The sequence below is a fragment of the Pithys albifrons genome, chromosome 5, assembly GCF_047495875.1.
Source record: "Pithys albifrons albifrons isolate INPA30051 chromosome 5, PitAlb_v1, whole genome shotgun sequence".
NCBI lineage: Eukaryota > Metazoa > Chordata > Aves > Passeriformes > Thamnophilidae > Pithys > Pithys albifrons.
The window spans coordinates 72156037-72170636 of NC_092462.1; the positions used below are offsets into that span (position 1 = coordinate 72156037).

Below are 14600 nucleotides of genomic sequence, written 5' to 3' on the forward strand. Positions count from 1 at the left end.
ATTTAATCATTTGCACCCAGGCACTGGAAATCAGTCTGACCTCAAAGATCTGTTGGAATAAGATCCCAGTGTGCTTTCTTGCTTGCTTAAAAAGATGAACAAATGATGGCAAAGGGCAGGCACCACACAGGTACCAGCAGCTCCTGTCTATAAAGTTTGAGCACAGCACAGCTGTGAGAAGCTGAGGAGCACCAACCATGCTCCAACCAAGCAGTACAGAGACTGGGATTACCCAGAAGGCAAAAGGGGATATATTTTAAGAAACTGAAAGAAGAGCTTGAAAAAGCCATGTGAAAATGCCAAGGTGACACATATCATTAAAGTCTGACAGCTTAACACAGACACACCTCTGACCCAAAGTTGTCCAGTTGCTGTAGTGGATCAGTCTGATGGGTAAGTGGAAAAATCCTTTTTGTACATTATATGTCACAGTTAAGAAATAATGAAATATGTAACATCCTACCTGACATGGAGTAAAGCTGTAACTTCTCTAACTTTTTGACAAGGGAAATGTTGAACCTAGTTGCAGGTATAAAAAGAGAGATGAAAATGTTTCTGTGTCTTTTGGCTCAAATATTGATGTTCTAATCCAGTTTTACAGAGTTCTAATTTGGCCTTTGATGAGATTTAGGACACACTACTTGTATGCTTCATCTCAGGCTCTAGAGATACCATTACCTACCTGGTAACCCAGTTCACAGGGTATTTTGATGATATTAGTCAGAATCTGAAAGAATTGATGTTCAAAGAGAGCATTTGAGAATATCTAACAGTAAGAGGTTAGAATTAATTTTTCTGGTACTGGTTAGTTTTTCACTTAGACTTCATATCAATGTCTTAAATACATTATACAAAATAAGCCCTTTTGTTGATGCAACTGCTTATCAGTTATGTAAGATTAATGATATAATAACAGAAATATTCTTCCCTTGCTTCTAGGAGGTACATAAATAATAATTGTAATAATAATATATCCCAAGTGTGGAAGAAAATATTCACAGGTTAAAGATAGAAGGTAACTTTTAACCTTCCTCCCTCAGTTTGTTCTCCTCCTAAAGGCTATTATGACCTCTCACATTTAATGGAAACACATCCCCATTGTGAGTTTTATTGAACACTGTTGTAAAATGTTCTGTTCAGTATTTGCAGTTGAAATTTGCTCAGGCTGGGAAAACCTGTTGATGTTTTCCCTTCAGGGTATGTCTTCTTGCCTGTGAGTGTTTCTGTATGTGTGTTACTCATCTGCAACTCAGCTTGTCAAGAACAATAATTAAAGTCAAAGGAACTGATGAGTCTGAACCGAAGCTGTTATTCTTTTAATATCTGCAAAAGCACCACCTGACAGTTCTTCTGGAAGTGAGATTTAGTCTCACTGCTATTCAACTCAAGGAATTAAAAAACTGCAAGAACTACAAGATGTACTTCTGCATAAGAAACACAATCCAAAATCTCCTATTGTGTGCAAATCTGTCATTAGGTAAATTCAGTTCTCCTTAATTCCAGGAGAAAGGAAAAAAAACAACTTGATTTTTATTTAAAGCCTCAAGATGTACCTATTACCAAATCTGTACTTTGCATTAGGGAGGCCAACTGAGAATGCCCCAGGGGAAAGGAATTCTTTTTTAATACAAAATGGTGATGTTTGGTCCCAAACCATCTCTTTTAAAGGCAGTAATAGAAAAAATGGGAACATGAGAAAGCACTGCAGTTTTCTCTTTCTTTATAGTAATTTTTGCAGGAATAATCCTTTAGGATTGTATTTTAGGGTGTGTTAGAATGGTCTTTGAGCCTTGCTAATTATTACAGGGTATCAAAAAGCCACAATATTCCCATTTTCTTCCCAGCTCATTCAGTGTGGCCTGGAATAGGAAAACAAGCTGAACTTAGACAGTAGCAGGTGAGCTTTGAATTTTGGAGTTGTTACTATTTTTAAAGCAGATGTGATATGTAATGAAGCATATACAATAGTATTTCCTTCAATTCTCTAATTTTTTTCTATGATCATATTTCAAGCTTTAGTCTTGAAACCTTGCTTTGTTCTTATGGAATTACATGGATTATTTGGCATCAGAAATGCCTTTCTTTGCAGAAAACACTTCTAATGAGAAATTTCAGTAAATGTAACCTTCAGAAATTCATGAATATTTGTCACCTGATAAAGCACAAGAGCATGTTCCTAAAATGCTTCTTAATAAGGATAAAATCTGACCTGTCTGAATTTTAACTTACTGATTGTAGACATATAGCTGGTGTGGGTGCTTCTTGTCTCCATGAATATATTCTAATGAAGACAAGTGCAGTGTGACTTTGCTTTGCAAATTCAATTACAGATAACATCTTTCCATTTATGCAGGATATACTGTTTCATATTTATGTGTATCCGTGTTTACATAAACATTTATATACAATGAGATATTTTCTCAGACCTGAAAATAGCCTTATATAAAAAAAAATAAATTGGAGCTTCAGAAGAACTGAGATAATTGCACAAAAATTAATTTCTTGTTGAATTGTTCAGTTATGTCTTAAGCTTCATTCATCCATTTTAGCTTACATAGAGTAAACTCTGCCTGACACCAATCCCCCTTCACCCAGCTGCTTTGAGGAAACACCCAAACACTAATAAAAATAAATTAACCTTTCAATAAGCCTTCTGCACTAATTTACATGTGGATCATAGCTATGATTGCACAGATGCACAAAGCTCAGGATATGTACTATTCAACCCAACAATGATAAAGGCAAAACTCTGTGAATTCACCAACAGAAAAATAAGATCCTGTGGGATCCTTCCCTTGGCTGAATCAAAACACTGTACAAATGTCACCTTAAGGGACCTCTGGAGGACTCTTGTCCAACTTTTGACTTGAAATGAGTTGATTGCCAGCATTAGATCTGCTTAGGGCCTGAATCCCTCCCAGGATGCCAGTTGTATAAATCCTCTGGTTCCTGGTCCACACTACCTTAACTGGGAAGCAATAGTTAATTTACATATAATGAATTAAATCTTTACTATTGTCAAATATTTGGGAGGGGTATTTCACACATTTATTTATGTCTTTTTTTTCTATTTATCTTTGAGATGTTTCTGAGGATAATTAGGAATTCTTCACTGTTTTAACTTTCAGAAAGCCCTAAGACGTTGCTTCCATAAAATACCTTGTATATAATGAATATATGACCAAGAGGGATTTTATCAGCACTTATTTTGATTAACCTGCACAACTCCCTGGTGTCTTTATCCTCTAGGAGTAGTAAATTGACTCATTGTCAGGATGATGAATTTTTATGTTTCCACATCATCAGGTAGTCCCTTTTCTTGGACAGTGTATTGACAACATTCTGTGCCTGCAGGAGTTGGAGACTCCTGTATCAGTCACCGATACAACAGCTCAAAAAACTTTGTTCCAGATAAAGGTTTATCAGAACCTGTGTAAGTATCACATGCTTCTTACAGCCATGTGTTTTGGAACCGAGTACCTTTGCTGTGGCTTTATTTCACCCTCTCCAGTATCAATATATCTGTGTACATTCAAACACGTATGCAGAGGTTACTTGAACGTATCTCCAGCCCAAGCTGCCCAGGTGAAACATCGCCCTGTATTTTTCATTTCTTTGATTTCTTCCAAAGCCGGTGACAGGAGCTAGTTGAATATACAGTATAGATCAAGGTCTCTCACTTTCCCTACCAGCCCCAGCCTTCCTGTCCTGGAATCTCTTCGCAGTGCCACAACAAAGACCCTAAGCTTTTATTTTCTCTCCCTGCTTGTTCTAGTAGGACAGTAGAGATTATTGTGGAGTTCAACCAACTTCATGGTCCTGGTTTTATCTCAGTCCTTCCCCAACATTGCTTTTGGTTTGGCTTTTCTTTCCATGACCATTTATAATCTCATATTTCTTTGGCTTATTTTGTTGTTATTTCCAAAGTTCTGCCATTTACCTGCTGCTTTCATTCCAAGTCTCAAAAGAGAATTCCTTCTCATCAACTTCATCCTAAACAAATATCTGTCCATGAGTCCCATCTTACATGATTTTCACAGCACTGATACACACGATACTTGCAAACTCCCTTTTTGGCCACTCTAAATTCTTACTATGATACTGCAGGTAAAACAGTGGGTAAACATGGCAAGCAACTTAAAAAAAACCCCAAAACAAAACAAAAAACAAATCAAAAAGGAAATGACAAAACTATAATTATATTTTTAACCAATTCAGTAATTAGATATAGGATCCCTAAGTCCATCTTTCATTTCCTTTTACTAATTTGAGTACATTCACCTGTCACTTATTACCATACAGCAAATTCTAGTTGTGTGATGATGTAAACTTAGACACAGGACATTATCTCTTCTTTGTGGTGTTTAACTCTTTGAGCACCCACTGTACAACAACATGAACACAGCAAATATTTAGGAATAACTGCTCTTACCCTATGGCTCCAAGTGCATTGAACCACTAGCAGACAAAATAAAAGATTTCTATTAGTGGTATCTATTGATAATGAAGTACATCATAGCTCAGATGTCTCCTACTGAAAGCACTGACAGCTCATCAATCCAAGCAGCACAGCCCATAAATATCTACAACTCCTGCTTTTTCTGACTATTTCTGTGAGTTAACTTCAGAGAATCACAGAATCACAGAATGGTTTGGGTGGGAAGACATTTTAAAGATCATCTATTTCCAACCCTAACACCTTCCACTAGACTGGGTTTCTCAAAAGTCTCGTCCAACCTGGCCTTGAACATTTCCAGGGATGGGGCAGCCTGTGCCAGAGCCTCCCCACCCTCAAAGTCATGAATTTTTTCCTAATATCCCATCTAACCCTGCCCTCTGACCGTGGGAAGCCATTCTCTCTTGACCTGTTGTTGTCCCTTGTCCCCAGTCCCTCTCCAGCTCTCCTGGAGCCCCTCAGGCACTGGGAGGGGCTCTTAGGTCTCCCTGGAGCCTTCTCTTCTCCAGGTGAATTCCCCCAGCTCTCCCAGCCTGGCTCCAGAGAAGAGGGGTTCCAACCCTGGAGCATCTCCATGACCTTCTCTGGACTTGATACAGCAGCTCCATATCCTTCTTATCTCGGGAGGCCCCAGAGCTGGACACAGGACTGCAGGAGATCTTACTTGAGGGAGGGGAGAAGTCCTCCCTTGATCTGCTGTCCATGATGCTTCTGATGAGGTCCAGGACACCAGGGGCTTCTGGGCTGCCTACACTCACGTTGAGTTTTTCACCCACCACCACTCCCAAGCTCTTCTCCTCAGGGTTACTCTCACTCCATTCTCCCCTGAGCCTGTATCTGTGCTTAGGATTGCCCTGGCCCAGGCACAGGACCTTGCTCTTGACCTCGTTGAACTTCATGAAGTTTGATCAGGCTCACCCCTCCAGCCTGTCCAGGCCCCTCTTGATGATGTCCCTTCCCTCCAGTGTGTCACCTGTACCACACAGCTTGGTATTGTCACAAAACCTGCTGAAGGTGCACTCAGTCCTGTGGTCCATATCACTGACCCAACAATGACCCCTGAGGGACATCACTCATCAGTGTTCTTCACCTGGACACTGAGGTGTTGACCATAACTCTTTCAGTGAGATCATCCAGCCAATTCCTTATCCACTGAATGGTCCACCCATCTGTCAAATCCATGTCCCTACAGTTCAAAGATGAGGATATGTGGCCCAGCTGTTCCATCCATTTCTATTATATATTAAGAGTAAAACTTATTTTCTTGCTAGCTAAGTAACAGCAGTAACCTTTTGGCACTCCTGAGAATCTTGAAGAAAAAGGAACCCAAGACTTTTGTCAATTTACCAACTCTCCCTTCAGGAAGCTTTCTTTTACATAATGCCAAATTCTTGTCTGATTCAGGAGGAATTAAATCACTTTATTTACCAAACTCCAAAACAACACTTTGTACATACTCTTAAGAATTTTAAATGCAAATGTTCTCTCTGATTGCCAACTTTAAAGTAAACAAAGGAAAACACTCCAGAAAGGGTTTCTTTTTTCAGGAAAATGAATTAACCCATCAGTAGCTCTTAAGTAAATGTTTAGGTACATGCCCAAATCAAAACTCAATGAAAGATGGCCTTACTCACTTTGAATAACAGGTGAACTTCAAATGACCTGATTTTTCTTAGAGTCTACAGAATTAATAAGTAGCAACTTGGTACTTCACTGCCCACATGCATTCCAATTTGCTTTTACAGCACAAGGTAGTTTAGAGTGATTCAGCCCTAAATGAAAGAAAATTAAGGCCTTTAAACTATTTTGTTTTCTTACATGTAAGATCCATAGGCAGAACTGATAGGGAAGCTGCCAGCTCACCTGGAATAACTGCTGGATGCTCTCTGTTATTCTGTGATAAGTAATGAGGCTCATTAATTTTTGATGAGGACTAGCTCTTTCTGGTTACTCTACTCACTGATCAAGAATAGACACACATTTATTTTGCAGTACATCCTGTATCTGCTAATATTTTTATGTATTGACCCTCCCAAACCAGGTGTTACGGCAATTTCTGTAATGTCCTTCCCAAATTATTGGGGTGGCTCCAGCCCTTTTACCTTCCTTTTCCCAATAAAGTTCTCATTTAAATTCCCCAATTAGGAGCTCCTCAATAAACTCATAGTCTTAACTAAACTGTCTTGTACCTTCAACAGACTATAAGAATCCTTCTCTGAGTATTGTGGTTGAACCTATTATGTTAAGACAAATGGGATTTAGGAAACGATTGGGAAGTGAACCCAGCTAAAGTACATATTTAGAGAGTGCTTTGGCTATTGATTCAATATTTTTGAACAGTGTTCAAAGGTACATGGGACAACACCTCATATCTGTCTGGCTCAGAAGTTTAAGACTCTTTGAGTAAGTTTTCTGATAATACAGCTGATTAGATCTGTAGAGCTCTGAATCAAACCTGAATACGATAAGGGGCTGCCTTAGATAAGGGATTTTCTTAGATTTTGTTCAAACTAAATCCTACAGGAAAAACTGTGGCAAACCTACTAGCAGAAACAAGAATTTAAAAAAATCCAAGCTCACACCCTAAATGGACAGTTGGCAAATGAGCAGCAGGAAAAAGAACAAGTGTATATTTTTCCTAGAGTAAGAAATGAATATATAGATCTGGTTTATTGTAATGCTCTTGCTAACAAGAGGCAGGCAGGAATACCAGAACAATAAAGCAGCCCTAGAGTTAGAAGTCTGTATTTGTATCCAAATAAGAAACATCATCGTTAAAAGCAACTCTACTGAACAAAAGTAGCTGCCATGAACAGGCAAGGCTGTCAGCAAGAGCTAAGTGTATGTAAATGGATTTACTTAGAGCAGTGTGTGCTCAGCACCTCCGAGGATTCATTCCAACACAACACTGCAACTGATTATGAAGCAAATATGCATTACTTTAAATAAACTAAGGCAAGAGACAAAGCAAATTATTTTGAAGTGTTTTTACTCTGTAATTTCATTAAAGGAGGTTGTTTATTCTTAGAGGGGATCTAGAAATTGAATATTTGAATTTAAAACTACAGAAACTATATCCATTTGTGTATCCCAAGGTCAAAGAGGCTTTTATTAGGAAGAAGGATATAATCTACACATCAGAATACTTTTTAAAATATTTTTCAATTTTTCTATATTAATTCCTTTTTGCTTTTATCTAACATCCTTCTCACCATTTTTGCTTGCTTTCTTCCCTATAATCTTCTTCAGGTTTACAAGGCTCCTCACTGAAGGACAGGCATCACATAGTTCTCCCTCATTTTACTTTCCAAAACTCAACTGGAATCAGAAGTTAAGAGTCTCACCTTGCACCATAAAGGGCCAAGTCAACAGACAAACTGGCTGTGCTCCATTGACATAATGAGGTATTAGCTGATGTATCCTCACTCCCAGTTGCCAGGTCTTACTTATCTGGTAAAAATAGTTTTACTGTCTGCATAAAGGGAGTTTGATGGGAAAGATCAAAGGAGAAAAAAGAGCTGAGGGAAAAGGAATGGGAAAAAAAAAAAAAAAGGGGGAAAATAGTGGGTTCTTTACTGAAATAATTTACACTTCAGGACTGTGACATTTTCTTACTTTTTGATCTGTTTTCCTATTTGCAGCAAAGTCACTGGTGCCAAGAGGGACCCCTCCATATGTTATGCTAGTACCATATCAATCTATAGAGGAAAAAGCAAATAAGATCAGCTTTATGCTTTTTTTCAGAGATAAACCATACTGAACTACTGAATCTTGTGGGGAAAAAAAGAAATAGCACATTATATGTTATGTAGACAGTATTTTTTAAGCTGTTGCAACATATTTTTCTATAACAAAGCTATAAGAACTGTGGGGTGGCTTTCATCTGTTTTTTAGGTTTTAATTGGTTTTATGTCTCTTTCCTTTTTATATAAATATGCATACACCTACACATAGATTCAAACATACATATGCACACATTCATTTCATTTATAAATATTGATTAATATTCTTAATATTGAAAGAATTCAAGCAGAGATTCTACTTCCTATAAGAGTTCTGAATCAGAAGTCATCTTTTGGATCGATTTGAATGCTATTGTGGTTCTCTGTAAACACAGCAGTAAATTACAATATTATAATATTTATCCTGATGGTTGATATTTCCATTGAAATACATAAATATAGTGCAATCACATAAAGGTAGTGACAGGTTGGGAAGCTGGAATTCTGGATTTCTATAGTAATTCTAACATTGTACTGTATGCAAGTTGCCAAATAATGGTATTTCATTTTGATATAAATAAAATACTGTTTATTTGTAATTGGCTATCCAAGAGAAAATGAAGAAGAAGATGGAAGCAGAACCAGCAAGTAGACAAGCAGATGTAGATGTGCACTTGGATACCAGATCTCTGGATAGCAAAGGAGCATACAGTACCCAGCACCTTGAAGATAAACCGCTTGGAAAGCACCATCAGGAAAGCACTGCAGTGTCTTATCCCAGATCACAAGATAATGCTCTCAAAAAGGGATGCACAGGAGTTCAATTCTACATCATCTCCTGTTCAGGCCCCAGCAGAAGAAGCGAGCTGGGCACTCTCCAAATTCTCTGTACGCTGGTACTGCTGAGTCTTTGGAACAGAATCAAACACTTTCTGAGTTTGAAGCTACTTTTGCCTTTGCAACTGACGGCAAAACACCCAACCAAACAGCAACACAATGGTGATGGAGCCTGGTAAGCAGCGGGTGCCAACAATGCCAGACTGGGGATGATGAACTCAAGCGGTTCGGCCACTTATCATTTCACAATGGATGGGGATGTTCCAGGAACAAATAGATGCTCAAGATTCACAATGGCTTATTCAGCAGTCACAGACACTGAATAAAGAGACTCACACAACCACAAAAGCCAAGCTGGTAGAAGCACTGATTGGGGGAATTGTTATAGAGAGATGAATATGACGACTTAATGGGGATGAAAAGCTGGACCCAGATGGCAGTAGGTAAGAAAAGATCACAGCAATTCCTCTGCAGCAGAGCTGTCAGCAATACAAGGACAGATCGTTCCGTTAATATCAGGAAAATGGAAGAGGATCTTTTCAGTGCTGTGGGAAGACCAAGGTATTAAAATTACATACATACATACGTCAAGAAGTGAAGACCAATTGCAGGACAGACACAGGAACCTTTAAGCAGCTCCTTTTAGGATTGTATGTATGACTTCAGAATGTTTGATCCAAGAAAGCCTGGCAAATGTTTAAGACCTTCTATAGTGCTTTGCAAAAAAATTAAAATGTTATGTGGTTCAGAATATTCTGACTCTTGATGTATTTGAGGAAGGCCAGTGATGTCACTGGGGAATCTAATGGATGGAATGAAGGGCACAAGTTAGTTGTCCTAATAATCTTCGTACTTGATTGGGCTTAAACAATTAAAGGGTGCTTTTTCAAAACCACATTTGAAAACAATTTGTTTCAAGCATCTTCCATCTCACAAATCACCTTTGTTTTGAAAACACACTCAGGAGAGTGATATATATTACAGATTTACACACATATGGTCTGTATTTGAGGTAGAAGAAAACAAAGGTGTAATGGGGCTAACAGTGGGGTGAAAGAACAAAAAAAGAAAATTATTAAGAGCAGCAATTGCTGCTGCTTGGTTCTAGTACTCTCCCAGAGGCACAGAGGCCAACATTAGGAGAAGGAAAGAAAAAAAACTTTAAAAACGTAGAAAAATCATTGTTCATAGTACTACTGCTGCTGCATATTCCTGTCTTTATTTCTGAAAAAGGCTATGTGTAAAAAGTTTGTAGTGTTCCTTGAAAATAACTGGATGGGCATTAGAGTATATAATCATTGGGCTTGCCAATAGTATTTGAAAACAGCACATGCATCAAAATTTAAAATATTTTGCTGGCCTTCCAGGTTTTTTTGCTAAACCTAGTGTGCATTGGAACCTGAGTGAATGAATCCCATTAGTCATCACCATCTTAACAATATGCACTTCATACAGAGCTGGCTTCTGCACAGAGGAAGGAAATTACCAGTACTAACACAGGAAAGAAGATTTATAATGAGCAAATATACAAAAGCTCCAAATAATTATAATATTCACAGCTTGGCAATGACTTTCTAGGCTATAAAATTACTTTTTTTTTTGGAAGAATGAAGATTTTACAAGTCTATATAAACAAAGGGTAATTGGAAAATCAAATTGCTCTATGCACGTTATTGTAAGGCCTGGAATAATGGTGATAACAATTTTTAAAAGCTTGCTTATGAATCAGTGGATTTTTGTTTTGTACATTACTGCAATCAAAAATGCTCCCTTTCAAGTGCTACATGGGAAACATATATGGCTGAATACAAATCCCAGCTTACCCCTGATACAATAAGTTCTCCTCCCAGGTTCTGAACTTCTGCCTTCACTTTGCTGCAGATGTTGAGCTGGTGGCAGTAGAGGGCAATGCGCTGCAGGTAGGCCAGCAGGTCCTGTTTGCAGGCTGAGTCTGGGCACTGCAGACAAAAGAAAGATTTCAATACATGTAGCTGAGTTTATGGCATTATAGACAGGTCATCAGGTAGTAGCAATGTGTGTGTATTAGGTGGTTCTATTCCACTTTGTCTTTTCATGAGATACTTGATGAGATGTGAAACCCCAAACTCTACCTTTCATTTAACTCAAGATCTATGAATTGTAGCCTGAAGATACACTATACCTTTCTGTAGAGAGATGAAACCTCTCTATCAGCCACTAATGAAATAATATGGCTGCTGTGTGTGTTAACATAAGGTATCAGATTGCACTGAACAGAAGAATCTACTAGCAGCCAAAAAGACCAGGTTTGACTTGAAACTCCAGGATTCCTGTGGGGTGAGCAAGTTAACAAACAACATGGACCAGGTAAAGTCCCTATAAACCCATTTCTGACTGATTACACCCACTCTAATGCCAACTCTTGGCTCTGTTGCCATCTTCCCTGGCATTTGTGCAGACCTGCAGGGGACACAGCTCTGCCTCAGGCTTGGCAGAAGCCATGTCCCTCACTCACACCTGAAGGACCCGAGAGGTGAGGCTGCTTGGGTTTGGTACTGACAGATCTGGCAAGCTCATTTTTGATGCTCAAATACCTTAATCTGTGCCAGAGAGAAATTGTTGCCTGAATTGTGACATGTTGCAGAGTATCTCAGCAAGTGACACCAGTATTGCAGCCCTTCTTGAGAACACAGTGAGTTAAGCTGGTTCCTCTGCATGTCTAAGGGATACTTCTGCATCCTACAGGGAAGGCTGTCTATAGTCCTGCATCATTTGGGATACTGTGAATCCCAAATGTGTGTTGATACAGATTAGATTAGGTCAAATGTGCTAGACACTGTGAAGGCTTTATAGTCAATGTAACTAGAAAATGCCCAAGTCCAATTTATTCATAGTCTCTGGGACTCTTAACAGAAACTGCATCTTCCCTCACAATATCAAGGGCATAATAAACAACAGTCTTGTAGTTAATATTCAAAGTCTTGCCTCAAGAGAACAGACCTCAGTAATTCACTCTGATGAAACAGTGCTAAAAGGGTCCATTGCTAACAGCATGTCTCCAAGAAATATGCTTTGGGGTTACCCAGCAAAATCTGACCAACAGCGTCCTTTGAATGCATAGCTTGGAGAACAAAGATTTCAAATATGACTTTTTAGCATCTTACAAAGTTTATGCTCAATTTTTAAATAAATATTATCAGAGCATTTAAAGAAAAACTGATGGAATTAAGCACACACAAGTCAACAGCATCACAGTCTCTGACTTGAGATCCCTGCTCTGAGCCAACAGCTAATGCTGGCAAGGAATGGGTTTCTGATGAAGTAGTTGTATATATCGTTGTCTATAACCCTGAAAGCAATCACTTTGCTTTTTTTCTCTCCCTTTAAAATTAACAATAAACAAAGCTGGAGGTTCACTGTGGCTGTTAGGTTAAACCTGCCCTATACTTATGGCAATGCTATAAAGCCCCTGTTCCTCAGAGAGCTGCCACATCTTTCAGGCGTGAATCACTAAGAAACTTTTTCTCCCTAACAGTATCAATTTAATACAAAAATATTTACCCTATTCTTGAAGTCTATGAACTGAAAGAAATGAACTTTAAAGCAATACTTCTAGAGAGATATCAAGGTTTTAAATATAAGCACCTTGGAGTGAAAAAATGTGAGACCTCTCTCACTGGAACAATAATTAAAAATGCAACTGTCCATGAAAAGTTTATATTGCATGAGGGTCTCCAAAGTTCTGTGAAATATCATTAAAGTGCAAGCATTAAAACAAATAGTTCATTCTGAAAATGATTTCACTGTTTATTATTAAAGTGTTACAGTCCTCTGAAACTTTAAATGTGACTCAAGCCATTGCACTCTAAGCACAACAAAGCTCTTTGTGTTTCTTTCTTTAAAATATTCCACCTCTGCAAATACTGCAGACCAGGAAATTCACCTGCTGACAGATGGAGTTCTTTCTTGTGCTAAAATGAACAGATGCTACTTTCAAAGGATTGGAATGGGTTAACTACACAAAAATGTTTGCTGATAATGAAGAAACTCTAACCCCACAATGTTCAAGGTTATAGGGAAATGGGAAGCTTCAGGTTTCTTGCCACTCTGGCCCATATTCCACAGCAGGATGTGTTACAGACTATTACATTCTTTCTTGAAGAAGATAAAGACATACTTAATGAAGAGAATGACCAGAAGCAAGTAAGTTATCACTTCCCATTTCCAGCAAATCTTCTCCTGATGACAGCATGAAGAAAGATTTATAGGAAGTTTATAAGGGAAAAAAACAGTTAATTTGCCTGAATCTAAAATTAGCTATGTAGGATATGGATTTGAAATTTGGCTCTTGACTTTTAGAATCCTGCTTCCTCTTGCTCTCAAGATGGATCCAGATGGGAGCCAATATGAAAAAATATATATAGCAAGTACATCTTACCAGTTGTGGAATGATTGGTACTGGGAGTGAGGACACAGAACAAGGACCTGTTAAGGTGAAATACCCACTACAGCCTGATGCAAGGCAGAAAACAGGGAGCTAAGGAACATTGAAGAAGAAATGTGCCAGATCAAGGGAAATTGCTGAAAGAATGAGCTGAAAAGAATGTAAGGATTCCAGGGCATATGGCAAGGGTAATGGAGCATCCAAGTCTACTGCCTTCTCAACAGCAAATAAATTTTGGACTTGATGTTCTTAGAGGTCTTTTCCAACCTAAATGAGTCTCTATCAGTCTAATGCTAACACAACATCTGGGCCCAGAAGTGAGGCTGTGGAACAAGCCAGGCATTTCTAAGCTTTAGAGAGACGACTTTATGACTTTCCTGTACTGCAAACCCAACTGACTGGTACAGAAAAACTTCAGTTCAATGGGTAGATCAATATCCAGGGGGTGACTTCCAGCAGGTGATTTTCTGCAAAGATCACCTTTTCCTGCAAAAGGCAACTCTTCAACAGAGGTTACATCATATTTCTGCCCATTTTTGTGGTTACCTGATCAGCTACTGCCCGTGCCAATTTGTCCATCCTCGATCCTGCCTCTGCAATCTTCTTGGCTGCATTAATGACATCTGATGTGTTCTTCAGGGGGCCTTTGCCTCTGTGAAACACAAGACAATTACGCACAACCTAAATAAATCGTGAGAGGCAACAGCTTTAGTGACCCTGTTCAGGGCCTGATTTTAAAATAGTAACATGAATGACTTCTTAATTTATTAGTATTTCACCTTTTAACTACTTTATAGTACAGCTTGATTAAGAAATCGGGCTGCTGTTATTTCCTCTCCCTTACAAAATGCCTCACTTGCAATTTAGTGTGATGGTGCCTTCAAGCCCAAGAGCTGTACTTAATAGTATATGCATTTTTAAGTGCTCATTAAGCCAATGCTCTTTCTGGAATACACAACTATTTAAAAATTATGTGAATTCCCAAGCCAGTGCTAAATGTTAAGCCCATCATGTCTAGAGCAAGAATGTCACTCTTTAGAAAACCTTTCTTAGTAGATTTCTTTTGCTGGAAAATAAAGATACATGAAACATAATTCTTATGTCACCCTTAAATGTTACAATTAACACATGCATAATTAGCTTTAAGACTGATCTTTCACTG

General features: G+C 38.5%; 1 protein-coding gene across 5 annotated transcripts in view; it reads right to left on the reverse strand.

The window, feature by feature from the left end:
- CTNNA2 (catenin alpha 2) overlaps nucleotides 1–14600 on the reverse strand; it is a 511524-nt gene that overhangs the window by 18762 nt on the left and 478162 nt on the right. For all 5 annotated transcript variants that reach the window (XM_071557036.1, XM_071557037.1, XM_071557039.1 and 2 more), the window contains 2 exons: nucleotides 13985–14090; nucleotides 10839–10973 (listed from right to left, as the gene is read on the reverse strand). In XM_071557036.1, the coding sequence (XP_071413137.1) occupies nucleotides 10839–10973; nucleotides 13985–14090 (241 nt within the window). The remainder of the gene's footprint in view (nucleotides 1–10838; nucleotides 10974–13984; nucleotides 14091–14600) is intronic.